The sequence below is a fragment of the Callospermophilus lateralis genome, chromosome 7, assembly GCF_048772815.1.
Source record: "Callospermophilus lateralis isolate mCalLat2 chromosome 7, mCalLat2.hap1, whole genome shotgun sequence".
NCBI classification, from domain to species: domain Eukaryota; kingdom Metazoa; phylum Chordata; class Mammalia; order Rodentia; family Sciuridae; genus Callospermophilus; species Callospermophilus lateralis.
In genome coordinates this window covers 97,675,652-97,697,964 of record NC_135311.1, presented here as the reverse complement: position 1 = coordinate 97,697,964, position 22,313 = coordinate 97,675,652, and the positions used below count along the sequence as shown (strand labels likewise).

At 40.7% G+C, this 22,313-nt stretch overlaps 1 protein-coding gene across 6 annotated transcripts in view; it reads left to right on the top strand.

Moving 5' to 3' along the window:
- Positions 1-22,313, top strand: part of Fggy (FGGY carbohydrate kinase domain containing) — a 399,645-nt gene that overhangs the window by 46,214 nt on the left and 331,118 nt on the right. For all 6 annotated transcript variants that reach the window (XR_013091912.2, XM_076862364.2, XM_076862361.2 and 3 more), the window contains one exon: positions 21,547-21,635. Coding sequence is in view for 5 of the 6 variants with exons in the window: in XM_076862364.2 (XP_076718479.2) it covers positions 21,547-21,635 (89 nt within the window). In the remaining variant the exon portion in view is untranslated. The remainder of the gene's footprint in view (positions 1-21,546; positions 21,636-22,313) is intronic.

Sequence of the window (22,313 nt, the reverse complement as noted above, 5' to 3'; positions counted from 1 at the left end):
CGTGGGATAGGACCAGGAAAGAGGATAGTGGTCTTCTTTGATGAGACCTAAGCTGACTACAAGAAGAGAAATGGGTTGGATACATTGCCCCTTTTTGGCAAGACAAGAAGAAGAGCTATACTGAGTTAAGTGAGGGGGATTGGGCAGATGGTCATGGATTCATATCGGGGCCATACTGAACCCCTGTCGTGTTCTTGGACAGCTCCAGCCATATGTTTCAGGATCTGTAAGAACCAAGATGCCGCTTTGCACTTGAGATCCATCTACACTAAAGCCCATAGAAAATAATTAATTTCTAGATTAGGGGGCAGTATTTGTGAACTCCTATGAGCATCTTCTATTAATTAATTTATTTTAAGAAATCAATTCCCTTTCAGAATTTTCTGAGAAAGGCTCTAAATATTGCCTTTTTACTTATTCGCCTACTTGAAGGTAAGCCTCAAATCCATTATATTTTTTTGTTTTTGCTTTTGGTAAGCATGCACAGTAATTCCTGTAGAGAGGTGTTAGCATGATTGCACATTCATAATTAAAGATATTTTAAAAATCAGTTTTAGTAACTTCTCAAAACCTGTCAGGATGGCTTATAGGATGTGCTTCCCAAACTTTAATGTGTAAATGAGTCACCTGGAGATCTTGTTAAACTGCACATTCTGATTCAGTGGCCCTAGGGCAGGAACTGAGCATTTGAGAATTTTCATATCTATCAAATTGCCAAGTGATGCTGATGTTGCTAGCCTGAGGACTTTTAAAACAACTTCTAGTTCTAAAGGTTCTGCGCTTATACCCAAGAGAAAAGCATCCACTTGTGCAGAATCAGGAAAGGGCACCTTCTTTTTTTTTTTTTTTTTTTTATAAAGAGAGAGTGGGGCGGGGGAGAGAGAGAGAGAGAGAGAGAGAGAGAGAGAGAGAGAGAGAGAGAGAGAGAGAGAGAGAATTTTTTAATATTTATTTTTTAGTTCTCGGTGGACACAACATCTTTGTTTGTATGTGGTGCCGAGGATCGAACCCGGGCCGCACGCATGCCAGGCGAGCGCGCTACCGTTTGAGCCACATCCCCAGCCCCTGGGCACCTTCTTTTTGACGCAGGGATGGGAGCCAGGAAAGTTAGGTAGCTATAGTGGAGCAGTTCAAGTACAAATTCAAGATAAGAACATGAGATTCTGCATTCTAAGTTAATTGAGCTGTTATTTATTTATTCTTTATTCAAGTCTTAATTTCCTAATCAGAATTTCCAAATTCTGAATTCCTTCTATGGACTAGCAAATGTGCTAGACAATAGGGCCATGGGGACAAAAAGAACTCAGCCTTATCCTAGAGGTCCAGAGTCCACTGTGTGCAGTGGCAGGGGCATGAATAATGGAGGGGAGGGGCACATCTATCAAAAGCTAGACTAAGCATGGTGATACAGGGATGTGTAAAGTGCTTTGGGAGAAAATCATTTGCTTTCTCAACACAAATAGTTTGACATGAGCCTCAGAATATAAGTGGAAGTTTTTCCTAGTAGGGAAGACAGGAAGGATAGTCCAGAGAGAGCCCATGTCCACTTATAGTATGGGAAGTCAGTCCCAGGGAAGAGCTGGGACTTTTGGTGGGTGTAGTAGTAGCAGTAAAGTTAGGTAGGTAGCCTGGGTTCAGTTGTTCAGGGTTTATTTGGTGATGGATATTGGTTGAAAACCATCGACCCCTGACGGGGTGGGGGGTTAGATATGGGAGAGAATGTCTTAGGTAACTTTGGCAGGGGTGTGGAAATTGGAATAGGGGTGAGAAAATGTGTAACACTTGAATTTTCTCACTCTGCTGATGATAGCAAATTGGTGCTTTGCACTGCTCTTAGGATAAATACCAAAGTATGTGGTATGTGAGATGGTGGTATGTGAGATCATTTTAACCTCCCCCCTCACCACTCTGGGTGTCCCTCACCTCCTCGGTCACTCTGATCCATCCACAGCAATCCAGTGAGAGTTCCTCAAACACAGTCAGCTCTTTGATACCTCACAGTGTTTACTAGAAAATGGCAAACTATACCCCTCCCTCATTCATCCTACAGTTACTGGATGGCTTGGCGCTGAGAATGGTTTTACATTTTCAAATGGTTGAGAAAGAATCAAAAGAAGAATATTTTGTGACTCATGCAAATTATATGAAGTTAATTTTTTAGTGGCTATAAAGTTTTATTGGAACACAACCACCCCCATTCCTTCCTATATTGTTTGTGGCTGCTTTTGCTTTATAGTGACAGAGCTTAGCAGTTAAGACAGAGACTCTATGGCCTAAGGAAATAAATGTACTGTCTGCACCTGTAAATAAAATGTTTGCTGATCCATACTTTTGACAGTGATGTTTCTTCTGCCCAGAATGTTTTCTCTACTCACCACTGATTCCTCCTCATTTATAGCTCAGCTTTATTCATGCTTTCTTAGAAAATCTTTCTTGACCCTGAAGTACAAAGTCTCTTATCATTGTCATCTTAATTTTACTCCATTGACTCTTTCCTGAATTGTGAAGATGCCAGTTTGTAAGGTGATTCTTATGATGCTTGCCCCCCAATGTTATCATCCATAGGTGAATGGAGATCATGTCCATTTTGTCTATTGCACTGTGACTAATCCTAATCAAATGACTGGCCTCTGGTAGCTGCAAAACACATATTTTTTGAATAATTTGACAGAGCAGATAATAATTTGTAGTTCAGGTGAGACCTAGTGAGGCCTAAACTATGGGATGGGAAGATGAGTTCCAGAAATCTCTAGGGGATTATACCAACAGGATTCAGAGACTGATTAGAAGAGATTTGAGGGAGTTGGGCAGAATTTGGACTTCAGACATCTTAGGAGACAGAAAAGATGTACTAGGACCACTGTGGCTCTTGGGCAAAGCTACTTGGATCCTAGTCTTGCAATATGAACTTTTAATCATGTCCTTTACATTTAAGGTTTATGTGTTTCAGGTTGATGTATATCTTCTTAATAAGAATTGTCAGATAAAAGGAAAATTGCCATTTGAATTTTTTATAACCACCAGCAGTCTGGCTTTTCCATTTGGTCTCAATGATTCCGACTCTCATCTTAATGAAGGCCAAATGTAAATTAAGTTCGTCAGGCTGGAACAGCTGGAGTCACCTATCTTTATAAACATGAAACATTGTAGAATAACAAGGTACAGACTGAGGAAGGTCAGAAAAGTTAACAGGCTGATGTTGAATCTGACAGCTCAGTGTTAATGGAAGATAATGAATGGGGGCTTGGAGGGGAGATATTCCAATCTGACTTTTAACTCATTTCCTCTTTTTGCCATTGTCAGCAGAAAAGAAAAGAAATGGAATCTGTTCCTCCCACCTCCAGCCCCTGCCCCTGCCCCTCTGCATCCATTCGGCTGATAACATACTGGGAAGAGACTAAATGAGCCTGCTGGTCTTACTGTGCCTTTTCTGGTACATGTAGAGTCTTTGGAGGATCCTGGGAGTTGGGTCCCAAGAGAAGTAGTCTGATGACTTCCTGCCAGCTGTGGAAGGGATCAGTTGAGTGTTTTGCAGTAGAAACTGTTGAAAAGAAAACCTTGCTGGAGATCAGCAAAACCTGGTTCTTTTAGTTCTTTCTGTATAAGAAGCTTGGCCAGCTCATTTTTAATGCCTTGTCTGGTTTTATTCTTTCATTCTTCTTGATAGTATCTCGTCTTTTCTCTACCTTAAGGTTTATTCTAATCTTTAAGCTTAATGAAAGATAAGCAGTATAATTCCTTTCTTTAAAATCCAATCTTCTTTTTAAAAAAATCAAAGGTGGAAACTATAATCTTTCTCAGTTAGTCTGAATAAATTTTTATGCATAGTAGAACTAATAAAAGATACTGAGAAACATTGGGAGATATAATAGACGTATAACAACAACAACAACAAAAATATAGGATTTAAGCTATTTACACTGCCCTTAAATCTTTCTCTATGTCTCACCAATAGTGAGACCTTGAATAAGCAAAATCAACTTCTCTGAGTCTCAGTGTGCTGGGCTGAAAGATGAGGATAATAATATCAAACTTGAGGAATTATTCTAATTGTGTGAGGTGACTGTAATGCAGCTTATATAGTAGATATTAAATACCAGTTTAATTTTTCAGCCATTGTGTTTACAAATGTTTTCCCTTACTGGTGGCCATTTTAGCAACATGCTACTAACAAACAAAAGAATTTTAAACACTTGAATATCTTTCTTCATGGAGTGGGCCATAACAGGTGGGGTGTCTTTCTGTTTCACTAATAGCCAAGGGAAGCATCTAGACCCCATACCGGGATGTCAGAGAATCTTGGAAAGTAGACAGTAGAAGAGCACAAAGCTTATTTTCAGAGGCATTCATCTTCTTGATCAGTCACATATTATGTGTGATACCTACACCCAAAGCAGCCAACTTTGAGCTGAAAGTTCACTATCTTCTGCTTGTTTCCCTAAAATTTACCAAGCTTCCAGTTCTAGAATTGTTTTTATTTTCACAAAGATTATTTTATTATCTTCATATGGATCATATGAGATAGATATATTTTTTTACAGATGAAAAAACTAAAGTTCAGAAAAGTGCAATGACTTACTCATGTTCTCACACCAGGTGAGCATATGGGTATCAAAGCCCTGATACGGCTCTATTCCCCCTGCCCACTACCTATGGAAGCCTATGAGGTCCAGTTTGGGAATCAACAATGGACTCTACCATTAAGAAACTGCAGTCTGATTAGATGAGAAAGATACAGATCAACTAAGCATAAGAACAGAATAAGAAAACAGATACAAGTAGGAGCTAATGTGTATATGGTCTTATCACATATCAGCACTGTCGTGAGTATTTCACTGGTGTTAATTTATCTAATGCTCACAGCTACCCTATGAAGTAATTATCATATTTCACAGATAAAGAAAGAAGCATAGAACCTTTAAGCAACTTATCCAAGGTCACTCAGATAGTAAGTAGCAAGGCAGAGGTTTGAACGTGAGGATTTTATACCCAGAATGTAGGCTAATCACCATTTGTAATGCTGCCCTGTGTGTTTGTGTGCAGATTCTATGTGAACTGGTTCAAGAGAAAAGTTAGTAGAGGATTTGAGGCTGAGAATAGTGGGTGGTGGACTCATGTTTTCATTTAACGCCTGTGAGTGTCTCCTACGTGACAGGCACTGTGGTAGGCTTTGGGGATTCCAAGAAGAAGGAGAGGGATGAGGGCCCTGGCTTCTAGGAACTTCAAGTCTAGTGCAGAAAGGGAGCAAATAGACCAAGAAACAAAGATATACACAAATAAATTTTGTTTTCTGGAAAATGCTATGAAGGAAAAACAACAGATGAACAGATTTGGCATGGGTAGCACAGGTCTCTCTTGGGAGGTTTTGTTTGACTAGCATGATGTGATTTTTCAGGGAAGAGAAGCAGAAGATTCTCTGGTGTGTGTGTGTGTGTGTGTGTGTGTGTGTGTGTGTGTGTGAATAAAGCACCTCATGAGATCAGCAAAGGAGGTCAGCAGGGATGGGAGGGTCTGAGCAGGGCATGGAGTAGCAAGAGATAAGTTGGAGAAGTGGGCAGAGCCAGAGCATGCACAGCCTTGAAGCCCTGGACAGGAATTTAGATTTCATTCCAAGAGCAGTGGGAAATGGTTGATGGATTTTAAGCATGGGTGTGACACAATCTGTTTTATGACTTAAAAAAAATCGTTTGGCATATATGCAAGGTAGATAATAAATATTTGTATAGCAACAACAAAGTTTACATGTTGTGTTAAAGGGAAAAAGCTCCAAGACTGAATGTACAAGCTTATAAGTACATGTGGTTTAAGAAATTGTCCATATAGGAAGAAGGACTGACCACAGACACAAAAAACATTAATAATGGGACACTGGCCATAGTTGGAACAGTTTGCTACTGAGATAGCACAGTGTTCATTCTTTTATTACTTCTTAGTAATTTTCCATTAAAAAATAATCTGTTGTCATAGCCAGCCTTTCTGGTTGATACCATTTCATTATTTAGCAAGTGATTTTTTTTTCCTTCTTGGGCCTACTTTCTCAAAAAACACTTCAGAATTTCATCTAAGTTCCTCAGTGACACAATGTTATCACCCCACTACACAGATGAGGAAACTAAGGCTTAGAAGGCTCAAGCAGTTTCTCCAGAGCTACATAAGGGAGGGTAGAGCCAGAATCCCCAATGAGTCCAATACACTGAGTCCAGCCCGATGACAGCTCCAGGGCTCTGACCAGTGCACCTCACTGCCTATTCTTAAAGGGCTGTCTTTCCTTCCCATTTGCCAGGGCCATAACCTGGCAGCTCACAGGCTGATTGTGGCCCCCAGGAAAGTTTGATTGGACCCATCCTATGTTTGGAGGCCCCAGGGAGAGGGGCAATTTCAAATTAGTTTCCATCATTTAAAACTAAGAAATTTCCCGTAAAAATCCAGATTTTCTGCTTCTTTAGAAAAAAGAATGAAGGGCCCTGGCAGTCCCAGGCCCACATTTCCATGTGGAAGGAGCAGGCTGGCGCTGAGCAGGGGTGCCCTCTCTGGAAGGGACTGGCATTCTTCATTTCACAGAGGTCTCCACCCAGGCTGCTTCACTGGTTTTCCTTTCCAACCCTCCCCCTCCAGGCATTCAAATTTGAGACCCAGGCTTTGGGAACTTATTCAAGGAATCCATCATTACTTTTCCTATAACAAATGCTTAAGGCAATGGAAAGACTTTCCAGATGGCAAATTTTTTGGTCAAAGGCTCTTAACGATTCCATGCCCATATGCTGGTATTATTTCACACCTCTGCGTCTTGCTCATGTTTTTCCTTTTGCCTGGCAAACAGAATAATTTCTTCCTTTACCTGAAGAACATACTAATTACTCAAGACTCAGCCTTCACCCACTCCAGGAAGCTCTTCTTGACTCTCCTTCCAGTGTTGATTAGGGTCCTGTCTTCTGCTTTGCTTATGATCATCTTCTGCTGATCACCACCCTGGAAAACATTATACCATAAGGCACCTTATTTATCTTGAACCTAGCATATAAGGCACTATTTAGCCTCTAACGTTAATAATTCAATAAATAGTTTGATAGATGGACAAATAGATGAACTTAGTAAATCATCTATGATGCCATTTTTGATTGCTAGGTGTGTCTGTCCAAGTTAAGGGTCCACTGCACGCCCAGCCTAAGTGAATTTCTCTTCCCCATTGTGGAAAAGGTTTGGAGCATTACCACTCCTTTCCACCCAAGACCTCCCCGCCCCCTTGTCTGCAGTCCCATTACCTGAGTCACAGCTTATTTTGTGAATGGAGTGAAAAAGGGCCCTGGGTTGCAGCAGAGACTCTCCCCTAGCCTCTCCAGGTCTTTGTACTTCTTAGTGCATACCCATTTTTACAGATGCTCCCTTCACCTCCCCCTCCCACCCAGGAGAATCTAAGACTCATCTACTAAATCAAAAAGCCTCTCTTTAGAATGTTTATGGGGGGCTGTCTATGTTGGGACTAGATTCCCACAGCCTTTGAGCACGGAGGCCTGTATTGTTGGCTGCCATTGGGCATCTGTTGTGGATTTCCTCTCCCGGGTGTTCTGCTCATAAACTGGGCTCATAACTAAACACAGAGTGTTGAAGCTAACGTCCTGCCTTCATCTACCTGGGGCAGGAATCCTTTCCTTATCCTTCTTATATTTGCATATTTGATTTATGCCAAATATGTACGATATTTCTTTAGTTTTATAGCCCAACAAAATAATTTTAAAATGCAGACTAGGAAAAACGTGCTACTCTTGATATGTAGTAACATTTAATAAATGCCAGCTTTTATTATGAGACCTTTTTTTTTTTTGTATTTTACTTTATAGGTTATGGTCGGCATTGATGTATATTCTTTTATTTGATCTATGACATGGCCCTTTGAGATAAATTTTACCATGTTCCACGTTTTAAGATGAATATAGTAAGCTTCAAAGAGATGAAATGACTTGTCTATAGAGTTGAGGACTGGGTCTTAATGAAGTTCCTTTGGCCTTGTTTTGTTTTGTTTTTCTGTGACATCATGTTGCTTCTTCATTTGGTTTGTTTGATTCTTAGCACTATAATTTTCTAAGTAAATTCTTGTCTACAGGAGGCAGACCTATGAGTGCCATGCTAAAGACCTGCCTGACTAGCTTGCTGCCAGCCTTCTTGACAGCTGTTCAGGGCCATCAGCCCCTTCTAGGAGTTTTTAGTGTTAGCAGAGAGGTGAGAGAAAGATTGATACATTTGTTTGGCTTGATGCCTGGGTGGTGTGATTGGATGAAAAAAGAAAAATGAGCAGAATTCCTTTTTCACAGTGGCTTAAATAGAGGTCACACTTCTGGGAGGAAATACTATCTTCAGAAAAGACACTAAAAAGAACAACACATTTAATGTGTATCATGATATAATAACTTGTTAACATATGGACTATCACCTTGGAAATCTGGGTCAATAGAAACCAGGGTCAATAAATTTTGATTGGGCAAAGGGGGCAGCAATACAGGAGTCCAAAAAAGATATTAAACAGGGCATTCTTCTGCAGGGGTAGAATTTGTTTCTCTGCGCATTTAGGTTGCTTTAGTTTTTCTTTTTTCCCCCCTATTGTCTTCAGAGTGAAAATAATTTATACTATTGTAAGAAAATATTCATTTATTCAGTGAAACAAACTTTTGTTGAGTAACTACCACATACAAAGCACTATGCCTGCAATGGAAAGACAAGAGTGAGCCAAGCTTACTCTTTATATTATAGAACTCCCACATCTATGACAAGAACAAGAGGCTGCAAAAGCCATTTTTTCCTCCAGAGATATTATGTCAAATTTCAAACATAAAGAAAAGTGGTAAGCATTCTGCAGCGAACTCCCAGAACCACCATCTAGATTCTACCATTACCCTTTATCTGGACCTCTCTGCCTCCATCAGTACATCTGGAGATTTTAGAGTAAGTTGGACATGATTACACCTGTAAAAGCGGTTTGAAATCTTAAAAGCCCTTTACCTTTTTGAGATATTTAATCAGTTCTAATTAAGATGTTAACCCTGTTTGTTAGCTCTCTACAACCTTGACCAACACCTACAATAGACTTTATTAACTGTCCACTGTATGCTTTTTATATCTCATTTAATTTCTATGAAAGTCAGGCAAGGAGGATGTGATCACTTTCTTTGCTGATGAAGAAACTGAGAATGGAGGAGATTAAGTATATTACTATTTGTAGCTGCTAATTCTCCTAATGCTGGAACACAATCAGGAGTTTTCCGGAATAGTTTTGGAGTTTTTTTTTTTTTTTGTATGTGGTATTAAAGATCCAACCCAGGGCCTTGTCCATGATAAGAGCATGCCCTGACCCAAGTCTAGGTTTTATTACTGTAAGAAATAAATTTAAATAGAAATTATAGAGGATAGTTGGTCAAATTCTAGCCTTCATCACACAAGATGCCTGTGTCCACAGATGAGACCCCTAGGTAGAGAAAGTAAGTTATCATTATTTAAGTTTCAAATCCCAGAGAACGTATCTGTCCATCCTTAATTTTTAAGATAAATATATGAACTCATAATAAGAGTTATCCAGTTTCTAAAATTTAGATGTTCAAAGTTAGATTCATAGTTAAAGAATCATAACTGAGATTGTGCTTCACAAATATAACCCCAACCCTTTTGTTTATACCCCAGTACCTTGTAGTCACCTCTTAAAAAGATGTATTCTTCCTTTCATTTGCATTCCTGTAAATATGTGTATGACTAAACTAGTTATTTTTTAGCCTCCTCTGAACCCAGTAGCTCTGGAAGTACTTCTAAGCCAAGTCCTCACTCAAAGTGTATCCCTATGTGTTGAGCTCTGACCACTGTGCTGGTTGCGTGATATAGTGATTGTGGGATTCCTGTAAAGGCTGATGGGTATCTGAAGCCTCCCTGCATGGAGAGGCTATGGATTAGGTGAGATTTATGAATGACTTTAGTATTGGGAGAGAGTACGATCTCAGCTGTATGGTCCTGTCAGTAGCCATACCTACATCCTCTCAAAATGCTTTGGTGCCTTGTAGTCTCAACAGCAGAGTCTTTGGACTTAAAACTACAGAGGGACTATTCAGAGGGAATTAAGGAGCTGCCTAAGTGGCTCTGCCTTGCCTGGACTCTGCTTCTCATTATGGCTTTCCTCCTGTCTGAGCTGTGTCCTTGCCCTGCCCAGTAATGCCACATGTGTAGAGTCTGGGAGATTACCCAAGTAAAGTGAAAGAAGCAATTAGGAAATAAGAGCTTTCTTTCTTTTTACCAAGTATTCATAATTGTATTGATAATAAGGACTTTATTTTTTTCTATCATTATTTTTACTCTTGTTACTTGACCACTGATTCGTGAAAAGTTTTGATCATGGACTAGCACCAGCCCATGTTTTTGGCCTTTGGGAACAGCTGGTGCATATGACCCCTGAAGTTCTTCTACACCACTGGCATTGTGTGAAGCTCAAAGATGTGGAGAGAGTCAGACAAGAGAAAAGCCTCCTGCAGTTGTCTTGGCATATGGCCATGTGGTCTGGCCTTGGCCAGGGGTCAGCGGCAAGCCAATGGACCTGAGAAGGAGAGTGAATCACTGTGCAAGTATTTATCAGGCACCTCCCACATCCCAGGAAAGCAGCAGCTGGACAGTGGTGTGGGAGACTGGGTTTGGAGTTCAAGTGGTCAGGATTTCTCCCCAGAATTTCTGCCTACTGTCTGCATGGGTTGCACAGTTCCCTTCACTATCGTCCCTCATTTCCTTTTTGTGAAAGGGAGTCAATGGCAGTATTATGTATCAGAAGGTATATGGTAAATTGTGGAAAGCTGGTAGGAGTGATGCATTTGATGATAATGATGACAACTGACAAAGTTGATTTTTAGAAAGAAAATTCGTGAGCTGTATTTTTCATATAATTATCTGTTGTTGCAGTTAAGAAATCCAACAGTGAAGGAAAATAGAACTCACCTAGTTCAAAGGTAGGCACATTCTAAAATAATTATGTTTAAACTTTATAGACAGCTTGAAGGGAATATATATGGGGAGGGAGAGAAAGTGTTTTTTACTACCTTAACTATTTTATTCATTTGCAATTAAGCTTGTTAACACTATATAATGAAAATTTAGAGAGCAGTGTTATATTTTAGATTAGATTTAAATCTGAAATGTTCATTAATAAGGGTAAATGTGAATATTCCAGAAATCTCTTTAAGACATCTGACCAGAGCAACTGTTTCTGAAAATTACCTTCATTTGAAAGATATTGGCATACATTTGAATTAAATACAAGAATTTTTAAAAAATAAATCCCTATTTTTTAAAAAAACTATTTTTACTTAAAAACTAAAACAATTTTAAAAAAATTTTGTTTTCCAGAAACAATAATAAAGATGTATAGTCAGCTTTTCATTACTATAACATATGCCTGAGATTAAAACAACAACAACAAAAAAAACTCAAAAAGAGAAGTTAATCTTGGCTCAGTTTTGGAAGTTTTATTCCATAGTAGCTGTCTCCATTGCTACTGGGGCTGGGGTGAGGCAGTAAGTACATCATGGTGAGGAGCATGGCAAATGTAATTGCTCACCTCATGGCAGCCAGGAAGGAGGCAGGGGGGGGGGAGGGAGGGAGGGAGGGAGGGAGAGAGAGAGGAAGGAAGGAGCATGGTCCCAATATCCCCACTCAAGGACACTCTCCCAGTGACCTATTAGGTCCCACTTTTTGAAGGTCCCACCCACCTCCCATTAGCGATTGTCTAGAAACCAAGCCATCAACACACAGGCCTTTGGATGATACTTTAAAACCATAGAAAATAGAAACAAGATATTTTGCAAAATGTGGTCCTAAATAAGCCACTGTAAAAAAGGTAGACTTACTTTCAACCTCTTCAAAACAGAGGCTACTTTTTGTTCTTCAACCTTCGAAACAAGTTGAAGAACGACCAACCTATAAGCAACCTTAAGCAGGGGGTTGTCAAAATGAAGCTTGCACTTTTGAACATGGACTCCTTAGAAGATTCCTGTTTGAGCAGGAGCAGGCAAGAGCAGGGTGAGTGAGACTCACCTCGTGTAGCTAATGGAGGGGTAAGGCCAGGTTTCTACTCAAATCTGACTCAAGCTATGCTTTTTCTGCAGCTCTCAGAGCAAGGTTGGGGGAGAGGAGGAACCAGGGAGAAAGCAAATCCATCCTGAGACGCCCCAATCAAATGTTGTAGAACAGTTTCACTTGCACCTCAGCGGTACCTTGGTGTCTTCGCCAAACATATTCTTGGGATGATGGCTGTAAGAATTACGGTGCTCATCAGTTCCTGCCAGAGTTGTTCAAGGGCTCTCATTCATATTTAACACAGAGCTGCTGTCTTCAGGTTCTCCTATTCTGGAATAGAGATAGGTGAAATCACAGCAGTGTAAGTGGAGTGGAAATTTGGGTAACAAAGCCATGTTAGGATAGAGAGGTCAGGAAGTGGTGACATGTTGGTTAGCAGGCCATTGGCTGAATTGCAGTTAGGTCATGAACACGTGGGGTGGGTGGTCTATAAACGGGATCACCATGGGGATGCCACTACAGTAAGGTGGGAACTTAGAATGTGAGAAAGTAGCTCGGTAAGCCAGTCAAGTCCCTTTTATGTATTCAATACTGCTTATGATGGAATATTCTTGTGGGGCATTATGGATAGAGCTCCTTTACCCATCAGCCACAGACAAAAAGGCAGAAGCCATTTGCTGCACATTTTCTGAGTTTCCTAGCTTGAGGATCTGAATTTGAAAACTTGGTAGATGAGCTCTCAGCACTTTCAATGCAGAGTCCTCCCTGGCAGACAGAGGCTCTCCTCATGAGTCCCCTTGTGCCCCCAAGGATGAAGCAGTGGATTAACCACTCTTGTCTATGGGGGTGGGGCTGAGTGACCAGCCTTTCCTCCTCCTTTTGGGGGCGTGTGACTCAGAGACAGTGACATCAGCCATGACTTCATCCACCCAGAGGAAAGAGCATGCAGAAGGAGAGCCCGTCTGGTTGCTGCCCTCCCCTCCCCATGTTTTATCTTGTCTAGGACATTGTCATGGTGCTGCTATTGTGCTCCATGTTTTTTTTTTTTTTTAAACCTGATTTTTCTGTCATTCTCTCTCACTTCCTTTTTCCATCTTGGTCATTTTATTCATTCTCATGTTTGACCTATTCTTTCCCTTCACCCCATCTTCCCTTTGCCTCTTTGTCCATCTTTTGCATTTATCTTATCTATATTCTTAGCCTCTTCTCCTAGTTTTTCGTGTTTCATTTTCTCTCCTACTCATCCTCCTTTTCCCCCTTTATTTTCCATTTTTCCTTTCCTTTTTCTCTGCTTTTCTGCTTTCTCTTTGTCAGAATTGTACATGGAAATGGATCTTCCTGCCTCCCCCACTCTTCCCAGGATTCCTGCTATGTTGTTGCCATCCAATCCTCCCTAACACACATTCACAAATCACCCTCTGCTCAAGAACTGATAGTGGCTCCCATTCTTTTCTGATCTGAGCATCTAACACAAATCCAGATTTGCCTCTGACATTTCAGCACAGTCTCTCAGGCCACTCATGATTCACGTCTGTAGTTATGCTGCCTCTAGCTCTTTTCCTCAAGTAGTTGTCCCACCTGATGGCCTCCATTCTCCTTCCTTGCTCTTTGCCTTCTCTGCTTATGCAGATCATATGCTTCCTCCTAAATAACTTCTCTCCTCTCCCTGATGCATGAGAAAGTGTATCTCCTTGTGACCATGCAGAGATCTTAGTTTACAAGAATTTGAATTACTCTGTATTATTTTTATCTTTCTCTGGAGTGTTTCATATGTACAGATTCTTTGTTCTACTTAGCCAGCAAATAATTTGAAGATTGGGAACAGGATTTTGTGAGTGTCCCCAGGCTTCCTATTTAATCTTCACAGTCCCCAGTTCTCCAAACTGACTGGTCCAGTGGCAGTTCTAGTGGAGTGGATCAGGTCCAGCTATTCAGCACAGTGGAGTCTCTTCTCCAGAGCCACCCAGCGGAGACGCATAACCCAGCACTCATATTGCATAGCTGTGTGGCCTTGGGTAAGCTACTCAACTACTCTTTATTTCAATTTCCCCAACCTCTAATGATTACTGATGACCATAACAGTACATGTGCCATAGGTTTGTTGAGAGATCCAATGAGCAAGTGTATGTCAACTGTTTAGAACAGCATCCAGCACATTTTAAGCACTTCTTAAATGTTTGTTTTATTATTATTTGAATATTAGTTCCATCACACTTTTCCATTTTTGGAGGCTGACTCACCTTAGTTCAAACCTCAGTTCTTCTACCTACCACCAATTATGTTAGTCACCTAATGTCTGTGGGTCTCACTTTGTTCATTTACAGCAAAGTTGAACTCATAGGCTTATTGGTTGGATTCAGTTCACTGAGTTTCACATGTTTATGTGTCTATTCTGGCACATCTCCAGTAATTGTGAGTCTCCTCCATTGTCCATGCTCTTCTCAAAATTGTAAGTGGGCCTTGATCTCCCCTAGTAGGCTCTTGGCTCATTTTTAGGGAAAGAGGATAATTTATTCATCTGTATCCTTAGAGTTAATATCAAATAACTAATTCTCAAATGAAATATCTGTCAGCCCTGGTTTGTGGTCAGGTGTGTGCTAGTATGCTGGGGGATGATGAAATACAGAACTGTCTAGCTGCTCACAGAGCTCTGAGCACCTCGTACAAGGATTCTTGACAAAAGATACAAGATGTGTTCCTAGAAGTGATATTTTCTATGAGATTGGATCATTATGGATCCTTCACAAGAAAGAGGTTATGAAATTCTCATCTTATGTTACTGCTCATGTTATGAAGGAATTTCTCAGATGTCCCCTTGTTCATTCCCAATAGGAAATGATTGCAACAGTTGCATAAATGAACAGGTTAGGATGTTCATACCCAAGTAAGCAAGTCCCAAGGAAATGCCAATTGGGAAAGTAAAGAACACCCATCCTTTCTGGGTTGGGGATATGTAAAGATGTATAAAGTTTGCTTTGAAGGACATTTGGGGGAAGAAAAAAAAAGGGGGGCATCCATGCGAGTTAGTTTGGAACTAAGAGTGGGTTGTCCTCAAATGTCCCAAAGCACTCCAATTTGATGGAACTCTTTTTCCGCTGCAGTCCCCCTCTCTGTTGGCACTTGGCAGCCATTCAATGGTGCTGCACTGACCCAGGAGTCTATGCCAGGAAGTGAATGAATCCATTTTCCAATTAAAATGAAACTTCTCCAAAGGACCTGCTCACCCTGAGAGGAGAAATTTATCTTCCTGGCAGTTGGGCTTGGCTAGAATATGTCTTTGCTCCTGAAACAGACTGAGAAAAGCCATTAACTTGAATGAAAAAGGAGAAACTGGGACAGTTATTATTCACAAGCTCATTCATTTATCCATTCATTCCTTATTTTCATTTCCACAAACTCTTATTTGGTTTGTATATCTCTGCTCATTCATTCATTTATTCACTCATTCAGTTAACATTACTCATCATCTATATATCAGATATAATGCTTGGTCCTAGGAATAGAGGGATTTTAAAAACCACACTTCCCGCCTTAGAGGAGCTTTTAGTCTAATGAGAAGGTCAGGGATGTGAACAGATGATGGGAAGTGCAATGGTAGGCATATTCAGAGTATTGTAGGGGCACAGTACAGGGGCATCCAGCTCAGGGGAGCAGGGACAATTTCATGGAGTGGATAACATCATATTTGAGTCCTAAATGATGAGTATCTGACTCTTAAAGGGCCTGAAGAGGTGGGAACAATTAACTGTGAATTTAAATTGGAAGGATGAGAGAGAAGAGAAAGAAGATTACTCCCTTGGTTACCAGACCAACAAACAGAAAATCAAGGAGAAGGAAGCCATTCAGGAGAAGAAAACAGGTTCTGCCTTAGACATGTTGAGTTGGAGGTGCAGGGGGACACCCAGGAGACATGTCTCAGGAGAGTTTGAATCAGAGTTTGAGATTTGGCATGGCATTCAACTTGCAGTTGTTGAAATCATGGGAGTAACCTTGAGATTCACCAGGAGCATGTGAACAGTGAGAGAGCATATGACTGAGGCCAAGATCCTGGGGAGCATCCGCATCGAAAGATGAACTAAGAAAGGAGCTCATGAAGGAGCCAGGAGAGTAGTGATGAGAAGGGCAGGAGGGAATCCTGGAGAAGAAGGTAGTAATGAAGATCTCCTCCCTTCTCCACTTGTCCACATGTCTTCTTTCTTTTGTTCCTATTCCAAGACGCTCTTAATCATTCCAGAACCTTCTTTGCATATTAGTACTCCCTCCCTCCCTCCCTCCTGTAGACAAGACCACCAAAAAATAGTTATCTTGTCTAGGTTACATGGAATCTCTCCTGTCTGCTTGGCACTTGTGCACTTTTCATGCTTTAGGGAGGCAGAGACCTGAACTAACCTTGGGCTGGACGTTAAGAGATAGAAAGTTTATTCTGACATTCTGCTTTCTGTCCTTGACCTTGGGACCATCATGGTCCCTTTCTGGGTGTTAGTTTCCTAATCTGAAAAGTGAGGTATATAATTTCTTTCCTTCCTTGCTTTAAGGAATTATACAGCTCAGATGAGATCATGCATGTCAAAGTGCTTTGAAAAATATGAAGCTCTGTAGCAGTGGTGAGTGAATCTTGTCATCTTATTTCATTTAATGTTCACAATATCCTTTGGGATAAGTGCTAGTAATATTGGCTTTGAGGAATCTGAGGTTTTGGCGTATTAATTTTGCTAAAGCCACACAGCTTTAGGAAATGATGAGGACAGCTCTCAGACTCAGACATGCTGGACTTTAATGTTCTTTGACTTCACATACTATAGCCTTATTTTCCTGATACTTGAGGTGGTATCACTGTCCTGGACAAAGTCAGCTTTGCTGAATCTGATCAGATGTCATGCAATTGGTAACATTTTCATGGTTGGGAATCAGCTCTAGTGTGAATGATGAGTTTATCTATCAGTACAAGAGCAGGGCTTCGGGGAGGTAGGGAAAGGATTGCATTTAAATCCAGCTTTTGAAAATGAATTATATAATGAAATTATTTCATTTTAAAAATAAATCATATGATGGCACAGTTAAGCAAACTCTTCTCTAATGGGAATAATCTGTCTCATCAGTTCAGATTTTTGTTTCCTGGGTATCTTTCTCTATAAAAGCATTGATATTTATTCTACTTGACCTTTAGGCTTTAGCTCAAATCTCCCCACCATGAAGCCTTTTCTAGCCGTCAAGCCCTTTCTCTTCTCTGAACCCTGTGATTAGACATTACAGGCAGATATATGACCACACAAAATATTATGATGAAGTTGAGGCTGACTCACCAAACCTTGATATCAGGCTCATTACATTATTGTCATACGTCATACTTTTAATTACCTTTGCCTTTGTGCACATCTTTCTCCAATTCTATTATAACTTGCTTTTGAAAAGGATTAGCTTTAATTTTTTTTGTACCTCCTGAAGTGTTTTTTCCCCATGAGTTTTTCTTATCTTTTGTCTTCCAGAAGTTTGTTATATTGAGGTAGATCAAGGTACATGAATATGTAATTCAGATACAGTGTGGAATGCAGGAGTGAGATGGTGGGGGGTGGTCTTCCAGCAAGGGTGACTTCTGAGGATTAAGTATTTGAGTCCACAGCAGAAATTTGATAAGGGGAGAAGGTCAGAGAGTCAATCCAGGTAGAGGCATCAGCCTAAACAGAGAGGCACAGAAATAAAGAATGTAATGTATTAGGAAAGTAAAAGAATGATGTGAGGACTAAGTGGAGATTGTTACAGAGAGGCCATGAGAGAGGAAGTCATCATATGATAATGATAATGGCAACTTGAACCAAGGGGCTATGAGAACAGTTTAAAGAAAGAAATGGAATGGTGAGTCTTCAGTGTTAGAGAGATGCCTCCAGTAGCACCAACCTCAGTTGACTTGCCTGTGTACCCTTTCTAGTGTTTGGTCTTGGTCTCTGTGGACAGGAGTTTGAAATACACAGTTGTTTCATTCATTCTGGGGAGGTTCTCATAGGGGCTTTTGATCCACTCCATGTTTTCAGCATCATTTTTCTTTTAAGAAAGATGTTGAGGATTAAGTTTCTTCCTGAAACTTCTTTCCTCAGTGGCCTGTCAGCCCTAATTTGGGGTCTTGAACAGAGTAAGGGTAGTAAATTTTCATGGGTAGTTGTTCTGAAAAATATCATGAGCATTGGGAATGTGTAGACAGGATCAATTATGAGCAGAGAGTGCAGGATCTCTGTTCCTTCCATTTAATCACTGCACACCACAGGGAACCAGAGAAAATCTCTTTGCAACTTAATTGTAAAATACTTGGATGATCTTTCTTTACCTTGCCATCCCTAGTTTCTTATGTTGCTTCTAGACTCTCTGCCATCACAGTGGCTTTCTTGTTTCCCTCACCAGTGTCCTCGGTGTCTAGAAGCAGTAGAAACCTTACAGCTGCTGGGATGTTGCAGTGGGAGGCAAAAGGCAAAGGCTTTTCTTCTCTGCCCTGAGGTTGACAGGGCAACTGATGGTTGGCCTTGAATCTGGGACATACCCTCTCTCCCCACTCACAGCCGTGTGAGCCTCTTCCCAAGAAGGACTATGGTTTTATGAAGTAATAAATGATTTGGTTGCTTTCAAGCTGGGAGATTGCTTAGCTCAAAGGATTGTTGTTGGAATGTAGAAACCTGTAATGCCGAGTCCTGTATCATTGCTGATCCTTTTTTTCTTGAAAAACTAGTTGCTTGGTAACTGGAGGACAGAAAGACTTGACAGAACGACTTCAGCACAGAGGGCTCCTAGTTTGAATTGGAGTAAGCTATCACATAATGAGATGCAGCGAATGCTGGCAAGTGTGGAGGGTCAACTGTATGTTCTCTCTAACCCAAAGTGTTGTTAGGTACATAGAAGTTCAGTGATTAGTTTAAGACTGAAATAGAAATTTCTGGAACTTTTGAGATTGTTTTAAAAAAATTGTATTTGGAAGGGCTTTTGTTTGTTTATTTTCTGCTGTAAAGAATGGCAGTAGCTTTCATTGTAACTTTTCCAGAAGGCCCAGACACAGCTCTGCTAGGGTTAGGAGCTTCAGGGTGCTCATTGTGGCATTGGGGAAGGAAAGACCACCAATATTAGAACAGGTACCTAACATTAGGGCTAAGGCCTTGGGGTCTGACCCTAAGTTTCTACATCCTTGGTATGTATCACCTGCACACCTCTGAATGGCCCTGAGAATCAAACAAGATGAGGCTGTGGGATCCCTGTTGCAAACTGTGGAGGAAACAAGAGGCCAGTCAAGCATGATGCAGGCCCAGTGGATACTGGGACAGAATTGACTCAGTGAGTTTGGGGCCTGTGACTGGTATTGCACTGATTGGAGAGGAGGAAGGAGAGAGAGATTTTCCCATAGAACCATATTAAAAAAATCTCATCCCCAGGGGTCTTGACCAATCTGGCAGTTGGGACTGGGGTTGCAAAGTCCTTGTGAATCATGCAGCTCAATGAAGAACTGCATGGGACACTCACAGACAGCCAGTTAGTATCTGGAAGAAAGGGATCAGGCTTCTGGACACATTCTCTCTCACCCAAATTCTCCCTGCTTTTCTTTGCTGCCTAATCTCTAGACTTTGTTTTTGTAGAGAAAGCAGGGATTTTCCCTTCAGAGATCATGTGCATTCTTAAAGATAGCTTGTACTTCCAACAATGTGCTCTTTCTGTTTCCTCATCCTATTGTAAGATTTACTCAGGTCTCTGGCTTTGTCAGTGAAGCAGGTGTGGTCTCAGGAGGAAATGATGCTCCTGGATCCCTCACTCCTCCAATTCCAGAATGTCTCCTTTGGGCAAAAGTCCTAAAATTCTCTTAGAGACATTCTGTTTGGGTTTCATTGTTCACAGTGGCTGTCTGCTGGCTATGTTCCAGTGACCCAAAACAAGATCTAGCATAAGCACTTGTACTCTGAATTTGTGAAGATTTTTTTGTTTGGCTCTGGCTAGAAGCATGCAGGTAAAGTTGTGATTGTATGTAAAATTGAACAAACAGCACTGGGCACTTTTGTGTTGCTCAACACTTTTGTGTTGCACACACGTGGGTCCCTTCATAAATGTTGCAGCACTGCTCAGAAGAGAGGGATTGGAAGGAGAAACTGAACAGTATGTCTTTCAATTCAGTAAATATTTATTGAGTACCTACTGTGTGTTGCCCTCTACAGATATTAGAATATGTCTCATTTGGAACTTCAGGTGTGTTGCTAGTATATTCCCCCAAATGCCCTTGAGTTTATGATAAATTCCTTTCATTAGCCTCTTCTAGAGAGAATAATTGCAAACAGGACATAGAAAGTTGCCTGAGTGGTAGGAACCCTTTTCTTGACAGTGCTTCAGTTCCCTTTACCCTGTGTGTGTATGTGCATGTATGTGTGTGTGTGTGTGTGTGTGTGTGTGTGTGTGTGTGTTTTCTTTGTTTCTAAATGCTTGGTAGATAGTGGCCACTTCAGTTTCCAAATTTTATCTTACACCCAGACCCCAGTTCCCCAATTCCATTCACAGGCAGAAGTTAAATGGTTCCACTGGATAGGCATTCTAAATTTCTGGGAGAAGAAATCTGATTGGTTCAGCCAGCTCCCACGTCTTTCCATAATCCAATCAGGTTCTCAGAAATTAGAATGAGAACTGTGTGGTTTCCACTCAGCCTGTGGGATAGGGGGAGGAGAGGAGACCATCATCAAATACGGTGAACAAGACTGACAAGTCCTTGATATCACAGAGGTTACAGTCGTGGAGGAAAAGAAAGACAATAAACAAATATGCAATGCTATGATAGCCAGACCTAACCTCACTTAGGAAGCCTGGGGAGTGGGTTAAGCAAAGGAACAGGAGAAAATGGATCCTGGGAAGGAACAAAGTGACAGGTAATTGATGAATTTTCCAGGTGGAGTTGTCAGAGGAAAGAAAAAAACGAGTGGTAAGGAAAAATCTGACTATGTAGCAATGTGGAAAAAACAAACCTTTAAAAATTATTCGACAATGGCTTGATTATGTGGCTGTTCTCTTTGGCTTGGACTGCAAGTTCTATGAGGGCAGAGACCATCTTTTTCATTGCCTTTGGATCCACTTGACTCCTGAGAATTTTACATGGCCCAGCATGTTCAGATTCACTGTAATGTAATGTCTTGGTGCAGTTTTCTCCCCAGATTTCAGCTGCTCATGTTAAAATATTACATGTTTGAAGCATACTCTCTCACCCTTCACTGGGAAGATGAATTGCATATTCTCATAGAGTATTTTTTCTCTCTCCAGGTTGTCAAAGTGGGATAAAGGGAAATTATGGTCATTTTTGGAAGGATCAATAATTGCCATTTTTCTTTCCTATAAAGTACTGTTTTTATGTCACACTGTGCACCCCAAGCCCTCGAACAGATGTTTTAACAGACATTGTTGGCTGTATTTTTGTTTTGAAAATTCTGAAACATTACCGAAAGAGGAGAGGGCTAGGGAAAAAAAGAACCCATAATTGATTCTAATATATATTTAATTTGGCAGAACTTGAGAGAGACTTGCTGGGATAAGGCAGGACATTTCTTTGATCTCCCAGACTTCTTATCATGGAAGGCAACAGGTGTCACAGCACGGTATGTTAATTACAAGTTGGATTCTATTTGCACTCTTCCATTCTTGGGTGTCTGTGTATATGTATTGCTTTCTTAACTCTCTTTGACTGGACATTCTGTTTGTACATCTGCATGTGATTTTGAATACTTGAAACATCTTGAGTCTATCTTCCACCTCCACTACACATGCCCAGATACTATTCCAATTCCTGTGAGGCCAGAAATGTGAGTATCCAAGGTGAAGACCATTCCTTAAAATGGACACATTTGGAGGAAACATGAAAAATCTGGAGTAAATGGTGCCTTTTTGCCCAAAAGCACCTTTTACTTGGCAACTAAAAATTAGGGCAGGAGATGTTTTTCAAGGAAGTTGATTTTAAGTGGATGAATGTGATATGAATTTATTTTGGTTTTGTATAAATGTGCTGGAATCTGTATAAATGGTATACCACTGTAGAGGTATGTGTGTTGGAATCAGCCACTATTTTTCAGTAAGTTATGAATGTTAAAAATAAAGTATGTGCTACATGCAGGAGACTTTTACAGAATACTTATTGCATATGAAATTGTGGCTGATATAATTAACAGTGGGAATGTGCCTGGATATGTGCAGAAGATGGACAGGAAATCTGTTCATATACGGCCAGTTTGTTACCATCTTAACCTCAGTTAGGGGGCTGCATCAGGGTGAGAGGTTGT